At 45.5% G+C, this 17,989-nt stretch overlaps 1 protein-coding gene across 5 annotated transcripts in view; it reads left to right on the forward strand.

Moving 5' to 3' along the window:
- The window catches only part of LOC117968203 (SLA class II histocompatibility antigen, DQ haplotype C beta chain-like), a 401,218-nt gene that overhangs the window by 49,003 nt on the left and 334,226 nt on the right, over positions 1-17,989 (forward strand). For all 5 annotated transcript variants that reach the window (XR_009310938.1, XM_059009106.1, XM_059009105.1 and 2 more), the window contains one exon: positions 1,205-1,318. Coding sequence is in view for 4 of the 5 variants with exons in the window: in XM_059009106.1 (XP_058865089.1) it covers positions 1,205-1,318 (114 nt within the window). In the remaining variant the exon portion in view is untranslated. The remainder of the gene's footprint in view (positions 1-1,204; positions 1,319-17,989) is intronic.

Raw genomic sequence — 17,989 nt, forward strand, 5'->3', positions numbered from 1 at the left:
ACAGGTAAGACATTTTATTCAAAGTAATCTTAACAAGTGCACTTTCTTGGAAGAAATCTTATTGAAAACTAAACCACAAAAATGTATCTGTCTGATTTTATAGTTCTTTTTATTCCAACTGGAAGGATAATGCCATTGGTAATAGGATGGGCTGGCACTATGACTTATCATTGGAAATATATGATGATACCTGGGAGTCAATAGTAGGAAACACTTTATGGATTATGATTATTAATAGGGTTAGAGAAACTCAATTTAAAATTCTTCATAAAATGCATTGGACTCCACTTTTACAAGTAAGTTGGATTCTAAGATCTCTTCATTATGCCCCAAATGCAACACAGAAGATGGCACTTATGTACATCTGTTTTGGCCATGTCCTACTGTCAGTTTTGGGATAATGTTAAGGATGAAATTAACAAAATACTTGGACACCCAATAAGGCTTACTCCACTCCACTGCCTTCTGGCAGCCGATAGTGAACATCATAGGGTTATGTTAATTCAAATATTATAATATGCAGCCAGAAATTCAGTATTGCAATTATGGATATCAGACACAGCACCATCACTCACCTTATGGTATCAGACTATTCTGAAGTTTCTCCCATTAGAAAGGCTTACAAGTGTGCTTCACAATAAACTAGACTTTTTTCTGAGAGTTGGCAACAATTTTTAAATTATTTGGACCCTAGTCTATCAAATATCTTAAATCAAGGTATGGAACTGCCCTCTGCTAACACCGGTCCCTAGATATAAGAATTATAAATGGGATAACAAGAAATGACTGCACTGAGCAAAGGTGGAAACCACATTATTATGTATTTAATACAACTGAAACAATTGAGACACTAAACATGAATGCAAAATGATTTAACTTTTTTCACTGTTATTTATTACATTTTATGAATATATGTATAGTCTGATTTAATTATTGTTTTCATTTTCAGATTTCTGTAAAAATGGTTCACTCATGACTAATACTTTGTATATGTAGATCAGGTAATATTTGTGACATTGAAATTTGTGTTTAAAAAATAAAAAAAAGAATCACAGACGATGATTCCCAGACACTGGAGACACGGACCTGAAATAATAAATGATAGTGTGTGCAGTACATGCAAACACTACTGGGATGCATTGTGCAAATAATAGTTTCATTCCATCAATATAGCTCTTTCATTAGTATGATCATTGATTTACAGATCCAGCAATGCCTGAATCTAAGAGAAACAAGATTATTATCGGAGCTTCTGGAATCGTTCTGGGCCTGGTCATTGCAGCCGCTGGACTGATCTACTACAAGAAGAAGGCTACAGGTAGGAGCACGAGAGGACAGCGCTGTGTCTGTAATAAACTATGAGAGAGGACAGCGCTGTGTCTGTGTAATAAACCATGAGAGAAGACAGTGCTGTGTCTTAATAAACCATGAGCACGAGAGGACAGCGCTGTGTCTGTGTAATAAACCATGAGCACAAGAGGACAGCGCTGTGTCTGTGTAATAAACCATGAGAGAGGACAGCGCTGTGTCTGTGTAATAAACCATGAGAGAGGACAGCGCTGTGTCTGTGTAATAAACCATGAGAGAGGACAGAGCTGTGTAATAAACCATGAGAGAGGACAGCGGTGTGTCTGTGTAATAAACCATGAGATAGGACAGCGCTGTGTCTGTGTAATAAACCATGAGAGAGGACAGCGCTGTGTCTGTGTAATGAACCATGAGAGAGGACAGCGCTGTGTCTGTGTAATAAACCATGAGAGAGGACAGCGCTGTGTCTGTGTAATAAACCATGAGAGAGGACAGCGCTGTGTCTGTGTGATAAACCATGAGAGAGGACAGAGCTGTGTCTGTGTAATAAACCATGAGAGGAGACAGCGCTGCGTCTGTAATAAACCATGAGAGAGGACAGCGCTGCATCTGTAATAAACCATGAGAGGGGACAGTGCTGTGTGTGTGTAATAAACCATGAGAGAGGACAGCGCTGTGTCTGTGTAATAAACCATGAGAGAGGACAGAGCTGTGTCTGTGTAATAAACCATGAGGACAGCGCTGTGTCTGTGTAATAAACCATGAGAGAGGACAGCGCTGTGTAATAAACCATGAGAGAGGACAGCGGTGTGTCTGTGTAATAAACCATGAGAGAGGACAGCGCTGTGTCTGTGTAATAAACCATGAGAGAGGACAGCGCTGTGTAATAAACCATGAGAGAGGACAGCGCTGTGTAATAAACCATGAGAGAGGACAGCGCTGTGTCTGTGTAATAAACCATGAGAGGACAGCTCTGTGTCTGTATAATAAACCATGAGAGAGGACAGCGCTGTGTAATAAACCATGAGAGAGGACAGCGCTGTGTCTGTGTAATAAACCATGAGAGAGGACAGCGCTGTGTCTGTGTAATAAACCATGAAAGAGGACAGTGCTGTGTAATAAACCATGAGAGAGGGCAGCGCTGTGTCTGTGTAATAAACCTTGAGAGAGGACAGCGCTGTGTCTGTGTAATGAACCATAAGAGAGGACAGGGCTGTGTCTGTGTAATAAACCATGAGAGGACAGCGCTGTGTAATAAACCATGAGAGGACAGCGCTGGGTAATAAACCATGAGAGAGGACAGCGGTGTGTCTGTGTAATAAACCATGAGATAGGACAGCGCTGTGTCTGTGTAATGAACCATGAGAGAGGACAGCGCTGTGTCTGTGTAATAAACCATGAGAGAGGACAGCGCTGTGTCTGTGTAATAAACCATGAGAGAGGACAGCGCTGTGTCTGTGTGATAAACCATGAGAGAGGACAGAGCTGTGTCTGTGTAATAAACCATGAGAGGAGACAGTGCTGCGTCTGTAATAAACCATGAGAGAGGACAGCGCTGCATCTGTAATAAACCATGAGAGGGGACAGTGCTGTGTCTGTGTAATAAACCATGAGAGAGGACAGCGCTGTGTAATAAACCATGAGAGAGGACAGCGCTGTGTCTGTGTAATAAACCATAAGAGAGGACAGCGCTGTGTAATAAACCATGAGAGAGGACAGCGCTGTGTCTGTGTAATAAACCTTGAGAGAGGACAGCGCTGTGTCTGTGTAATGAACCATAAGAGAGGACAGGGCTGTGTCTGTGTAATAAACCATGAGAGGACAGCGCTGTGTAATAAACCATGAGAGGACAGCGCTGTGTCTGTGTAATAAACCATGAGAGAGGACAGCGCTGTGTCTGTGTAATAAACCATGAGAGAGGACAGCGCTGTGTAATAAACCATGAGAGAGGACAGCGGTGTGTCTGTGTAATAAACCATGAGATAGGACAGCGCTGTGTCTGTGTAATAAACCATGAGAGAAGACAGTGCTGTGTCTTAATAAACCATGAGCACGAGAGGACAGCGCTGTGTCTGTGTAATAAACCATGAGCACAAGACGACAGCGCTGTGTCTGTGTAATAAACCATGAGAGAGGACAGCGCTGTGTCTGTGTAATAAACCATGAGCACAAGAGGACAGCGCTGTGTCTGTGTAATAAACCATGAGAGAGGACAGCGCTGTGTCTGTGTAATAAACCATGAGTGAGGACAGCGCTGTGTCTGTGTAATAAACCATGAGAGAGGACAGCGCTGTGTAATAAACCATGAGAGAGGACAGCGGTGTGTCTGTGTAATAAACCATGAGATAGGACAGCGCTGTGTCTGTGTAATAAACCATGAGAGAGGACAGCACTGTGTCTGTGTAATAAACCATGAGAGAGGACAGCGCTGTGTCTGTGTGATAAACCATGAGAGAGGACAGAGCTGTGTCTGTGTAATAAACCATGAGAGGAGACAGCGCTGCGTCTGTAATAAACCATGAGAGAGGACAGCGCTGCATCTGTAATAAACCATGAGAGGGGACAGTGCTGTGTCTGTGTAATAAACCATGAGAGAGGACAGCGCTGTGTCTGTGTAATAAACCATGAGAGAGGACAGAGCTGTGTCTGTGTAATAAACCATGAGGACAGCGCTGTGTCTGTGTAATAAACCATGAGAGAGGACAGCGCTGTGTAATAAACCATGAGAGAGGACAGCGCTGTGTAATAAACCATGAGAGAGGACAGCGCTGTGTCTGTGTAATAAACCATGAGAGGACAGCTCTGTGTCTGTATAATAAACCATGAGAGAGGACAGCGCTGTGTAATAAACCATGAGAGAGGACAGCGCTGTGTCTGTGTAATAAACCATGAGAGAGGACAGCGCTGTGTCTGTGTAATAAACCATGAAAGAGGACAGTGCTGTGTAATAAACCATGAGAGAGGGCAGCGCTGTGTCTGTGTAATAAACCTTGAGAGAGGACAGCGCTGTGTCTGTGTAATGAACCATAAGAGAGGACAGGGCTGTGTCTGTGTAATAAACCATGAGAGGACAGCGCTGTGTAATAAACCATGAGAGGACAGCGCTGTGTAATAAACCATGAGAGAGGACAGCGGTGTGTCTGTGTAATAAACCATGAGATAGGACAGCGCTGTGTCTGTGTAATGAACCATGAGAGAGGACAGCGCTGTGTCTGTGTAATAAACCATGAGAGAGGACAGCGCTGTGTCTGTGTAATAAACCATGAGAGAGGACAGCGCTGTGTCTGTGTGATAAACCATGAGAGAGGACAGAGCTGTGTCTGTGTAATAAACCATGAGAGGAGACAGTGCTGCGTCTGTAATAAACCATGAGAGAGGACAGCGCTGCATCTGTAATAAACCATGAGAGGGGACAGTGCTGTGTCTGTGTAATAAACCATGAGAGAGGACAGTGCTGTGTAATAAACCATGAGAGAGGACAGCGCTGTGTCTGTGTAATAAACCATGAGAGAGGACAGCGCTGTGTAATAAACCATGAGAGAGGACAGCGCTGTGTAATAAACCATGAGAGAGGACAGCGCTGTGTCTGTGTAATAAACCATGAGAGGACAGCTCAGTGTCTGTATAATAAACCATGAGAGAGGACAGCGCTGTGTAATAAATCATGAGAGAGGACAGCGCTGTGTCTGTGTAATAAACCATGAGAGAGGACAGCGCTGTGTCTGTGTAATAAACCATGAAAGAGGACAGCGCTGTGTAATAAACCATGAGAGAGGGCAGCGCTGTGTCTGTGTAATAAACCTTGAGAGAGGACAGCGCTGTGTCTGTGTAATAAACCATGAGAGGACAGCGCTGTGTAATAAACCTTGAGAGAGGACAGCGCTGTGTCTGTGTAATGAACCATAAGAGAGGACAGTGCTGTGTCTGTGTAATAAACCATGAGATGATACAGCGCTGCGTCTGTAATAAACCATGAGAGAGGACAGCGCTGCGTCTTTAATAAGCCATGAGAGGGGACAGTGCTGTGTCTGTGTAATAAACCATGAGAGAGGACAGCGCTGTGTCTGTGTAATAAACCATGAGAGAGGACAGAGCTGTGTCTGTGTAATAAACCATGAGAGAGGACAGAGCTGTGTCTGTGTAATAAACCATGAGAGAGGACAGCGCTACGTCTGTAATTAACCATGAGAGTAGACAGCGCTGCATCTGTAATAAACCATGAGAGAGGACAGCGCTGTGTAATAAACCATGAGAGAGGACAGCGCTGTGTCTGTGTAATAAACCATGAGAGAGGACAGCGCTGTGTAATAAACCATGAGAGAGGACAGCGCTGTGTAATAAACCATGAGAGAGGCCAGCGCTGTGTCTGTGTAATAAACCATGAGAGAGGACAGCACTTTGTCTGTATAATAAACCATGAAAGAGGACAGTGCTGTGTCTGTGTAATAAACCATGAGAGAGGACAGCGCTGTGTCTGTGTAATAAACCATGAGAGAGGACAGTGCTGTGTCTGTGTAATAAACCATGAAATAGGACAGTGCTGTGTAATAAACCATGAGAGAGGACAGCGCTGTGTCTGTGTAATAAACCATGAGGACAGCGCTGTGTCTGTGTAATAAACCATGAAAGAGGACAGTGCTGTGTAATAAACCATGAGAGAGGACAGCGCTGTGTCTGTGTAATAAACCATGAGAGAGGACAGCGCTGTGTCAGTGTAATAAACCATGAGAGAGGACAGCGCTGTGTAATAAACCATGAGAGAGGACAGCGCTGTGTCTGTGTAATAAACCATGAGAGAGGACAGCGCTGTGTAATAAACCATGAGAGAGGATAGCGCTGTGACTGTGTAATAAACCATGAGAGAGGACAGCGCTGTGTCTGTGTAATAAACCATGAAAGAGGACAGCGCTGTGTAATAAACCATGAGAGAGGGCAGCGCTGTGTCTGTGTAATAAACCTTGAGAGAGGACAGCGCTGTGTCTGTGTAATGAACCATAAGAGAGGACAGCGCTGTGTCTTTGTAATAAACCATGAGAGGACAGCGCTGTGTAATAAACCATGAGAGAGGACAGCGGTGTGTCTGTGTAACAAACCATGAGATAGGACAGCGCTGTGTCTGTGTAATAAACCATGAGAGAGGACAGCGCTGTGTCTGTGTAATGAACCATGAGAGAGGACAGCACTGTGTCTGTGTAATAAACCATGAGAGAGGACAGCGCTGTGTCTGTGTAATAAACCATGAGAGAGGACAGAGCTGTGTCTGTGTAATAAACCATGAGAGAGGACAGCGCTGTGTCTATGTAATAAACCATGAGATGATACAGCGCTGCGTCTGTAATAAACCATGAAAGAGGACAGCGCTGCGTCTTTAATAAGCCATGAGAGGGGACAGTGCTGTGTCTGTGTAATAAACCATGAGAGAGGACAGCGCTGTGTCTGTGTAATAAACCATGAGAGAGGACAGAGCTGTGTCTTGTGTAATAAACCATGAGAGAGGACAGAGCTGTGTCTGTGTAATAAACCATGAGAGAGGACAGTGCTGTGTCTGTGTAATAAACCATGAAATAGGACAGTGCTGTGTAATAAACCATGAGAGAGGACAGCGCTGTGTCTGTGTAATAAACCATGAGGACAGCGCTGTGTCTGTGTAATAAACCATGAGAGAGGACAGCGCTGTGTAATAAACCATGAGAGAGGACAGCGCTGTGTCTGTGTAATAAACCATGAGAGAGGACAGCGCTGTGTCTGTGTAATAAACCATGAAATAATACAGCGCTGCGTCTGTAATAAACCATGAGAGAGGTCAGCGCTGCGTCTTTAATAAGCCATGAGAGGGGACAGTGCTGTGTCTGTGTAATAAACCATGAGAGAGGACAGCGCTGTGTCTGTGTAATAAACCATGAGAGAGGACAGCGCTGTGTCTGTGTAATAAACCATGAGGACAGCGCTGTGTCTGTGTAATAAACCATGAAAGAGGACAGTGCTGTGTAATAAACCATGAGAGAGGACAGCGCTGTGTCTGTGTAATAAACCATGAGAGAGGACAGCGCTGTGTAATAAACCATGAGAGAGGACAGCGCTGTGTAATAAACCATGAGAGAGGACAGCGCTGTGTCTGTGTAATAAACCATGAGAGAGGACAGCGCTGTGTCTGTGTAATAAACCATGAGATGATACAGCGCTGCGTCTGTTATAAACCATGAGAGAGGTCAGCGCTGCGTCTTTAATAAGCCATGAGAGGGGACAGTGCTGTGTCTGTGTAATAAACCATGAGAGAGGACAGCGCTGTGTCTGTGTAATAAACCATGAGAGAGGACAGCGCTGTGTCTGTGTAATAAACCATGAGAGAGGACAGCGCTGTGTAATAAACCATGAGAGAGGGCAGCGCTGTGTCTATGTAATAAACCTTGAGAGAGGACAGCGCTGTGTCTGTGTAATGAACCATAAGAGAGGACAGCGCTGTGTCTGTGTAATAAACCATGAGAGGACAGCGCTGTGTAATAAACCATGAGAGGACAGCGCTGTGTAATAAACCATGAGAGAGGACAGCGGTGTGTCTGTGTAATAAACCATGAGATAGGACAGCGCTGTGTCTGTGTAATAAACCATGAGAGAGGACAGCGCTGTGTCTGTGTAATGAACCATGAGAGAGGACAGCGCTGTGTCTGTGTAATGAACCATGAGAGAGGACAGCGCTGTGTCTGTGTAATAAACCATGAGAGAGGACAAAGCTGTGTCTGTGTAATAAACCATGAGAGAGGACAGCGCTGTGTCTGTGTAATAAACCATGAGATGATACAGTGCTGCGTCTGTAATAAACCATGAGAGAGGACAGCGCTGCGTCTTTAATAAGCCATGAGAGGGGACAGTGCTGTGTCTGTGTAATAAACCATGAGAGAGGACAGCGCTGTGTCTGTGTAATAAACCATGAGATAGGACAGAGCTGTGTCTGTGTAATAAACCATGAGAGAGGACAGAGCTGTGTCTGTGTAATAAACCATGAGAGAGGACAGAGCTGTGTCTGTGTAATAAACCATGAGAGAGGACAGCGCTACGTCTGTAATAAACCATGAGAGGAGACAGCGCTGCGTCTGTAATAAACCATGAGAGAGGACAGCGCTGTGTAATAAACCATGAGAGAGGACAGTGCTGTGTAATAAACCATGAGAGAGGACAGCGCTGTGTCTGTGTAATAAACCATGAGAGAGGACAGCGCTGTGTCTGTGTAATAAACCATGAGAGAGGACAGCGCTGTGTAATAAACCATGAGAGAGGACAGCGCTGTGTAATAAACCATGAGAGAGGACAGCGCTGTGTCTGTGAAATAAACCATGAGAGGACAGCTCTGTGTCTGTATAATAGACCATGAAAGAGGACAGTGCTGTGTAATAAACCATGAGAGAGGCCAGCGCTGTGTCTGTGTAATAAACCATGAGAGAGGACAGCACTTTGTCTGTATAATAAACCATGAAAGAGGACAGTGCTGTGTAATAAACCATGAGAGGGGACAGTGCTGTGTCTGTGTAATAAACCATGAGAGAGGACAGCGCTGTGTCTGTGTAATAAACCATGAAAGAGGACAGTGCTGTGTAATAAACCATGAGAGAGGACAGCGCTGTGTCTGTGTAATAAACCATGAGAGAGGACAGCGCTGTGTAATAAACCATGAGAGAGGACAGCGCTGTGTAATAAACCATGAGAGAGGACAGCGCTGTGTCTGTATAATAAACCATGAGAGAGGACAGCGCTGTGTAATAAACCATGAGAGAGGACAGCGCTGTGTCTGTGTAATAAACCTTGAGAGAGGACTGCGCTGTGTCTGTGTAATGAACCATGAGAGGACAGCTCTGTGTCTGTGTAATAAACCATGAGAGAAGACAGCGCTGTGTCTGTGTAATAAACCATGAAAGAGGACAGCGCTGTGTCTGTGTAATAAACCTTGAGAGAGGACAGCGCTGTGTCTGTGTAATGAACCATAAGAGAGGACAGCGCTGTGTCTGTGTAATAAACCATGAGAGGACAGCGCTGTGTAATAAACCATGAGAGGACAGCGCTGTGTAATAAACCATGAGAGAGGACAGCGCTGTGTCTGTGTAATGAACCATGAGAGAGGACAGCGCTGTGTCTGTGTAATAAACCATGAGACAGGACAGCGCTGTGTCTGTGTAATAAACCATGAGAGAGGACAGCGCTGCGTCTGTAATAAACCATGAGAGAGGACAGCGCTGCGTCTGTAATAAACCATGACAGGGGACAGTGCTGTGTCTGTGTAATAAACCATGAGAGAGGACAGCGCTGTGTCTGTGTAATAAACCATGAGAGAGGACAGAGCTGTGTCTGTGTAATAAACCATGAGAGAGGACAATGCTGTGTCTGTGTAATAAACCATGAGGGAGGACAGCGCTGCGTCTATAATAAACCATGAGAGAGGACAGCGCTGTGTCTGTGAAATAAATCATGAGAGAGGACAGCGCTGTGTCAGTGTAATAAACCATGAGAGGACAGCGCTGTGTCTGTGTAATAAACCATGAAAGAGGACAGCGCTGTGTAATAAACCACGAGAGAGGACAGCGGTGTGTCTGTGTAATAAACCATGAGAGAGGACAGCGCTGTGTCTGTGTAATAAACCATGAGAGATGACAGCGCTGTGTCTGTGTAATGAACCATGAGAGAGGACAGCGCTGTGTCTGTGTAATAAACCATGAGAGAGGACAGCGCTGTGTAATAAACCATGAGAGAGGACAGCGCTGCATCTGTAATAAACCATGAGAGAGGACAGAGCTGTGTCTGTGTAATAAAGCATGAGGACAGCGCTGTGTCTGTGTAATAAACCATGAAAGAGGACAGCGCTGTGTAATAAACCATGAGAGAGGACAGCGCTGTGTAATAAACCATGAGAGAGGACAGCGCTGTGTAATAAACCATGAGAGAGGACAGCTCTGTGTCTGTATAATAAACCATGAGAGGACAGCTCTGTGTCATAAACCTTGAGAGAGGACAGCGCTGTGTCTGTGTAATAAACCATGAGAGAGGACAGCACTTTGTCTGTATAATAAACCATGAAAGAGGACAGTGCTGTGTAATAAACCATGAGAGGGGACAGTGCTGTGTCTGTGTAATAAACCATGAGAGAGGACAGCGCTGTGTCTGTGTAATAAACCATGAAAGAGGACAGTGCTGTGTAATAAACCATGAGAGAGGACAGCGCTGTGTCTGTGTAATAAACCATGAGAGAGGACAGCGCTGTGTAATAAACCATGAGAGAGGACAGCGCTGTGTCTGTATAATAAACCATGAGAGAGGACAGCGCTGTGTAATAAACCATGAGAGAGGACAGCGCTGTGTCTGTGTAATAAACCTTGAGAGAGGACAGCGCTGTGTCTGTGTAATGAACCATGAGAGGACAGCTCTGTGTCTGTGTAATAAACCATGAGAGAGGACAGCGCTGTGTCTGTGTAATAAACCTTGAGAGAGGACAGCGCTGTGTCTGTGTAATGAACCATAAGACAGGACAGCGCTGTGTCTGTGTAATAAACCATGAGAGGACAGCGCTGTGTAATAAACCATGAGAGGACAGCGCTGTGTAATAAACCATGAGAGAGGACAGCGCTGTGTCTGTGTAATGAACCATGAGAGAGGACAGCGCTGTGTCTGTGTAATAAACCATGAGAGGGGACAGCGCTGCGTCTGTAATAAACCATGAGAGAGGACAGCGCTGCGTCTGTAATAAACCATGACAGGGGACAGTGCTGTGTCTGTGTAATAAACCATGAGAGAGGACAGCGCTGTGTCTGTGTAATAAACCATGAGAGAGGACAGAGCTGTGTCTGTGTAATAAACCATGAGAGAGGACAATGCTGTGTCTGTGTAATAAACCATGAGGGAGGACAGCGCTGCGTCTATAATAAACCATGAGAGAGGATAGCGCTGTGTCTGTGAAATAAATCATGAGAGAGGACAGCGCTGTGTCAGTGTAATAAACCATGAGAGGACAGCGCTGTGTCTGTGTAATAAACCATGAAAGAGGACAGCGCTGTGTAATAAACCACGAGAGAGGACAGCGGTGTGTCTGTGTAATAAACCATGAGAGAGGACAGCGCTGTGTCTGTGTAATAAACCATGAGAGAGGACAGCGCTGTGTCTGTGTAATGAACCATGAGAGAGGACAGCGCTGTGTCTGTGTAATAAACCATGAGAGAGGACAGCGCTGTGTAATAAACCATGAGAGAGGACAGCGCTGCATCTGTAATAAACCATGAGAGAGGACAGAGCTGTGTCTGTGTAATAAAGCATGAGGACAGCGCTGTGTCTGTGTAATAAACCATGAAAGAGGACAGCGCTGTGTAATAAACCATGAGAGAGGACAGCGCTGTGTAATAAACCATGAGAGAGGACAGCGCTGTGTAATAAACCATGAGAGAGGACAGCTCTGTGTCTGTATAATAAACCATGAGAGGACAGCTCTGTGTCATAAACCTTGAGAGAGGACAGCGCTGTGTCTGTGTAATAAACCATGAGAGAGGACAGCCCTGTGTCTGTGTAATAAACCATGAAAGAGGACAGCGCTGTGTAATAAACCATGAGAGAGGGCAGCGCTGTGTCTGTGTAATAAACCATGAGAGAGGACAGCGCTGTGTCTGTGTAATAAACCATGAGAGGACAGCGCTGTGTCTTTCTAATAAACCATGAGAGAGGACAGCGCTGTGTAATAAACCATGAGAGACGACAGCGCTGTGTCTGTGTAATAAAACATGAGAGAGGACAGCGCGTGTCTGTGTAATAAACCATGAGAGGACAGCGCTGTGTAATAAACCATGAGAGAGGACAGCGCTGTGTCTGTGTAATAAACCATGAGAGAGGACAGCACTGTGTCTGTGTAATAAACCATGAGAGGGGACGGCGCTGTGTAATAAACCATGAGAGAGGACAGCGCTGTGTCTGTGTAATAAACCATGAGAGGACAGCGCTGTTTCTGTATAATAAACCATGAGAGAGGACAGCGCTGTGTAATAAACCATGAGAGAGGACAGCGCTTTGTCTGTGTAATAAACCATGAGAGAGGACAGCGCTGTGTCTGTGTAATAAACCATGAAAGAGGACAGTGCTGTGTAATAAACCATGAGAGAGGACAGCGCTGTGTCTGTGTAATAAACCATGAGAGAGGACAGCGCTGTGTAATAAACCATGAGAGAGGACAGCGCTGTGTAATAAACCATGAGAGAGGACAGCGCTGTGTCTGTATAATAAACCATGAGAGAGGACAGCGCTGTGTAATAAACCATGAGAGAGGACAGCGCTGTGTCTGTGTAATAAACCTTGAGAGAGGACAGCGCTGTGTCTGTGTAATGAACCATGAGAGGACAGCTCTGTGTCTGTGTAATAAACCATGAGAGAGGACAGCGCTGTGTCTGTGTAATAAACCATGAAAGAGGACAGCGCTGTGTCTGTGTAATAAACCTTGAGAGAGGACAGCGCTGTGTCTGTGTAATGAACCATAAGAGAGGACAGCGCTGTGTCTGTGTAATAAACCATGAGAGGACAGCACTGTGTAATAAACCATGAGAGGACAGCGCTGTGTAATAAACCATGAGAGAGGACAGCGCTGTGTCTGTGTAATGAACCATGAGAGAGGACAGCGCTGTGTCTGTGTAATAAACCATGAGACAGGACAGCGCTGTGTCTGTGTAATAAACCATGAGAGGGTACAGCGCTGCGTCTGTAATAAACCATGAGAGAGGACAGCGCTGCGTCTGTAATAAACCATGACAGGGGAGAGTGCTGTGTCTGTGTAATAAACCATGAGAGAGGACAGCGCTGTGTCTGTGTAATAAACCATGAGAGAGGACAGAGCTGTGTCTGTGTAATAAACCATGAGAGAGGACAATGCTGTGTCTGTGTAATAAACCATGAGGGAGGACAGCGCTGCGTCTATAATAAACCATGAGAGAGGACAGCGCTGTGTCTGTGAAATAAATCATGAGAGAGGACAGCGCTGTGTCAGTGTAATAAACCATGAGAGAACAGCGCTGTGTCTGTGTAATAAACCATGAAAGAGGACAGCGCTGTGTAATAAACCACGAGAGAGGACAGCGGTGTGTCTGTGTAATAAACCATGAGAGAGGACAGCGCTGTGTCTGTGTAATAAAGCATGAGAGAGGACAGCGCTGTGTCTGTGTAATGAACCATGAGAGAGGACAGCGCTGTGTCTGTGTAATAAACCATGAGAGAGGACAGCGCTGTGTAATAAACCATGAGAGAGGACAGCGCTGCATCTGTAATAAACCATGAGAGAGGACAGAGCTGTGTCTGTGTAATAAAGCATGAGGACAGCGCTGTGTCTGTGTAATAAACCATGAAAGAGGACAGCGCTGTGTAATAAACCATGAGAGAGGACAGCGCTGTGTAATAAACCATGAGAGAGGACAGCGCTGTGTAATAAACCATGAGAGAGGACAGCTCTGTGTCTGTATAATAAACCATGAGAGGACAGCTCTGTGTCATAAACCTTGAGAGAGGACAGCGCTGTGTCTGTGTAATAAACCATGAGAGAGGACAGCCCTGTGTCTGTGTAATAAACCATGAAAGCGGACAGCGCTGTGTAATAAACCATGAGAGAGGGCAGCGCTGTGTCTGTGTAATAAACCATGAGAGAGGACAGCGCTGTGTCTGTGTAATAAACCATGAGAGGACAGCGCTGTGTCTTTCTAATAAACCATGAGAGAGGACAGCGCTGTGTAATAAACCATGAGAGACGACAGCGCTGTGTCTGTGTAATAAAACATGAGAGAGGACAGCGCTGTGTCTGTGTAATAAACCATGAGAGGACAGCGCTGTGTAATAAACCATGAGAGAGGACAGCGCTGTGTCTGTGTAATAAACCATGAGAGAGGACAGCACTGTGTCTGTGTAATAAACCATGAGAGGGGACGGCGCTGTGTAATAAACCATGAGAGAGGACAGCGCTGTGTCTGTGTAATAAACCATGAGAGGACAGCGCTGTGTCTGTATAATAAACCATGAGAGAGGACAGCGCTGTGTAATAAACCATGAGAGAGGACAGCGCTTTGTCTGTGTAATAAACCATGAGAGGACAGCGCTGTGTCTGTGTAATAAACCATGAAAGAGGACAGCGCTGTGTAATAAACTATGAGAGAGGGCAGAGCTGTGTCTGTGTAATAAACCTTGAGAGAGGACAGCGCTGTGTCTGTGTAATGAACCATAAGAGAGGACAACGCTGTGTCTGTGTAATAAACCATGAGAGGACAGCGCTGTGTAATAAACCATGAGAGGACAGCGCTGTGTCTGTGTAATAAACCATGAGAGGACAGCGCTGTGTCTGTGTAATAAACCATGCGAGGACAGCGCTGTGTAATAAACCATGAGAGAGGACAGCGCTGTGTCTGTGTAATAAACCATGAGAGAGGACAGCGCTGTGTCTGTGTAATAAACCATGAAAGACGACAGCGCTGTGTAATAAACCATGAGACAGGGCAGCGCTGTGTCTGTGTAATAAACCTTGAGATAGGACAGCGCTGTGTCTGTGTAATGAACCATAAGAGAGGACAGCGCTGTGTCTGTGTAATAAACCATGAGAGGACAGCGCTGTGTAATAAACCATGAGAGGACAGCGCTGTGTAATAAACCATGAGAGGACCGCGCTGTGTCTGTGTAATAAACCATGATAGAGGACAGCGCTGTGTCTGTGTAATAAACCATGAGAGAGGACAGCGCTGTGTCTGTGTAATAAACCATGAGAGAGGACAGCGCTGTGTCTGTGTAATAAACCATGACAGAGGACAGCGCTGTGTCTGTGTAATAAACCATGAAAGACGACAGCGCTGTGTAATAAACCATGAGACAGGGCAGCGCTGTGTCTGTGTAATAAACCTTGAGATAGGACAGCGCTGTGTCTGTGTATTGAACCATAAGAGAGGACAGCGCTGTGTCTGTGTAATAAACCATGAGAGGACAGCGCTGTGTAATAAACCATGAGAGGACAGCGCTGTGTAATAAACCATGAGAGAGGACCGTGCTGTGTCTGTGTAATAAACCATGAGAGAGGACAGCGCTGTGTCTGTGTAATAAACCATGAGAGAGGACCGCGCTGTGTCTGTGTAATGAACCATGAGAGAGGACAGCGCTGTGTCTGTAATAAACCATGAGAGAGGACAGTGCTGTGCCTGTGTAATAAACCATGAGAGAGGACAGTGCTGTGTCTGTGTAATAAACTATGAGAGGACAGCGCTGTGTAATAAACCATGACAGAGGACAGCTCTGTGTCTGTGTAATAAACCATGAGAGAGGACAGCGCTGTGTAATAAACCATGAGAGGACAGCCCTGTGTCTGTGTAATAAACCATGAGAGGACAGCGCTGTGTCTGTGTAATAAACCATGCGAGGACAGCGCTGTGTAATAAACCATGAGAGAGGACAGCGCTGTGTCTGTGTAATAAACCATGAGAGAGGACAGCGCTGTGTCTGTGTAATAAACCATGAAAGACGACAGCGCTGTGTAATAAACCATGAGACAGGGCAGCACTGTGTCTGTGTAATAAACCATGAGAGAGGACAGCGCTGTGTCTGTGTAATAAACCATGAGAGAGGACAGCGCTCTGTAATGAACCATGGGAGGACAGCGCTGTGTCTGTGTAATAAACCATGAGAGGAGACAGCGCTGTGTCTGTGTAATAAACTATGAGAGAGGACAGCGCTGTGTCTGTGTAATAAACCATGAGAGAGGACAGCGCTGTGTCTGTGTAATAAACCATGAGAGAGGACAGCGCTGTGTCTGTGTAATAAACCATGAGAGAAGACAGCGCTGTGTTATAAAACATGAGAGAGGACAGCGCTGTGTAATAAACCATGAGAGAGGATAGCGCTGTGTCTGTGTAATAAACCATGAGAGAGGACAGCGCTGTGTCTGTGTAATAAACCATGAAAGACGACAGCGCTGTGTAATAAACCATGAGACAGGGCAGCGCTGTGTCTGTGTAATAAACCTTGAGATAGGACAGCGCTGTGTCTGTGTATTGAACCATAAGAGAGGACAGCGCTGTGTCTGTGTAATAAACCATGAGAGGACAGCGCTGTGTAATAAACCATGAGAGGACAGCGCTGTGTAATAAACCATGAGAGAGGACCGCGCTGTGTCTGTGTAATAAACCATGAGAGAGGACAGCGCTGTGTCTGTGTAATAAACCATGAGAGAGGACCGCGCTGTGTCTGTGTAATGAACCATGAGAGAGGACAGCGCTGTGTCTGTAATATACCATGAGAGAGGACAGTGCTGTGCCTGTGTAATAAACCATGAGAGAGGACAGTGCTGTGTCTGTGTAATAAACTATGAGAGGACAGCGCTGTGTAATAAACCATGACAGAGGACAGCTCTGTGTCTGTGTAATAAACCATGAGAGAGGACAGCGCTGTATAATAAACCATGAGAGAGGACAGCGCTGTGTAATAAACCATGAGACAGGGCAGCGCTGTGTCTGTGTAATAAACCTTGAGATAGGACAGCGCTGTGTCTGTGTAATAAACCATGAGAGAGGACAGTGCTGTGTCTGTGTAATAAACCATGAGAGGACAGCGCTGTGTCTGTGTAATAAACCATGAGAGGACAGCGCTGTGTCTGTATAATAAACCATGAGAGAGGACAGCGCTGTGTAATAAAACATGAGAGAGGTCAGAGCTGTGTCTTTGTAATAAACCATGAGAGAGGACAGCGCTGTGTCTGTGTAATAAACCATGAAAGAGGACAGCGCTGTGTAATAAACCATGAGAGAGGACAGCGCTGTGTCTGTGTAATAAACCTTGAGAGAGGACAGCGCTGTGTCTGTGTAATGAACCATAAGAGAGGACAGCGCTGTGTCTGTGTAATAAACCATGAGAGGACAGCGCTGTGTAATAAACCATGAGAGAGGACAGCGCTGTGTCTGTGTAATAAACCATGAGAGAGGACCGTGCTGTGTCTGTAATAAACCATGAGAGAAGACAGCACTGTGTAATAAACCATGAGAGAGGACAGCGCTGTGTCTGTGTAATAAACCATGAGAGAGGACCGCGCTGTGTCTGTGTAATAAACCATGAGAGAGGACAGCGCTGTGTCTGTGTAATAAACCATGAGAGAGGACCGCGCTGTGTCTGTGTAATTAACCATGAGAGAGGACAGTGCTGTGTCTGTGTAATAAACCATGATAGAGGACAGCGCTGTGTCTGTGTAATAAACTATGAGAGGACAGCGCTGTGTCTGTGTAATAAACCATGAAAGACGACAGTGATGTGTAATAAACCATGAGAGAGGACAGCGCTGTGTAATTAACCATGAGAGAGGACAGCGCTGTGTAATAAACCATGAGAGAGGACAGAGCTGTGTCTGTGTAATAAACCATGAGAGGACAGCGCTGTGTCTGTGTAATAAACCATAAAAGACGACAGCGCTGTGTAATAAACCATGAGAGATGACAGCGCTGTGTCTGTGTAATAAACCATGAGAGAGGACAGCGCTGTGTCTGTGTAATAAACCATGAGAGAGGACAGCGCTGTGTAATAAACCATGAGAGAGGACAGCGCTGTGTCTGTGTAATAAACCATGACAGAGGACAGCGCTGTGTCTGTGTAATAAACCATGAAAGAGGACAGCGCTGTGTAATAAACCATGAGAGAGGACAGCGCTGTGTCTGTG

This window comes from Acipenser ruthenus, chromosome 38 (genome assembly GCF_902713425.1).
Source record: "Acipenser ruthenus chromosome 38, fAciRut3.2 maternal haplotype, whole genome shotgun sequence".
NCBI lineage: Eukaryota > Metazoa > Chordata > Actinopteri > Acipenseriformes > Acipenseridae > Acipenser > Acipenser ruthenus.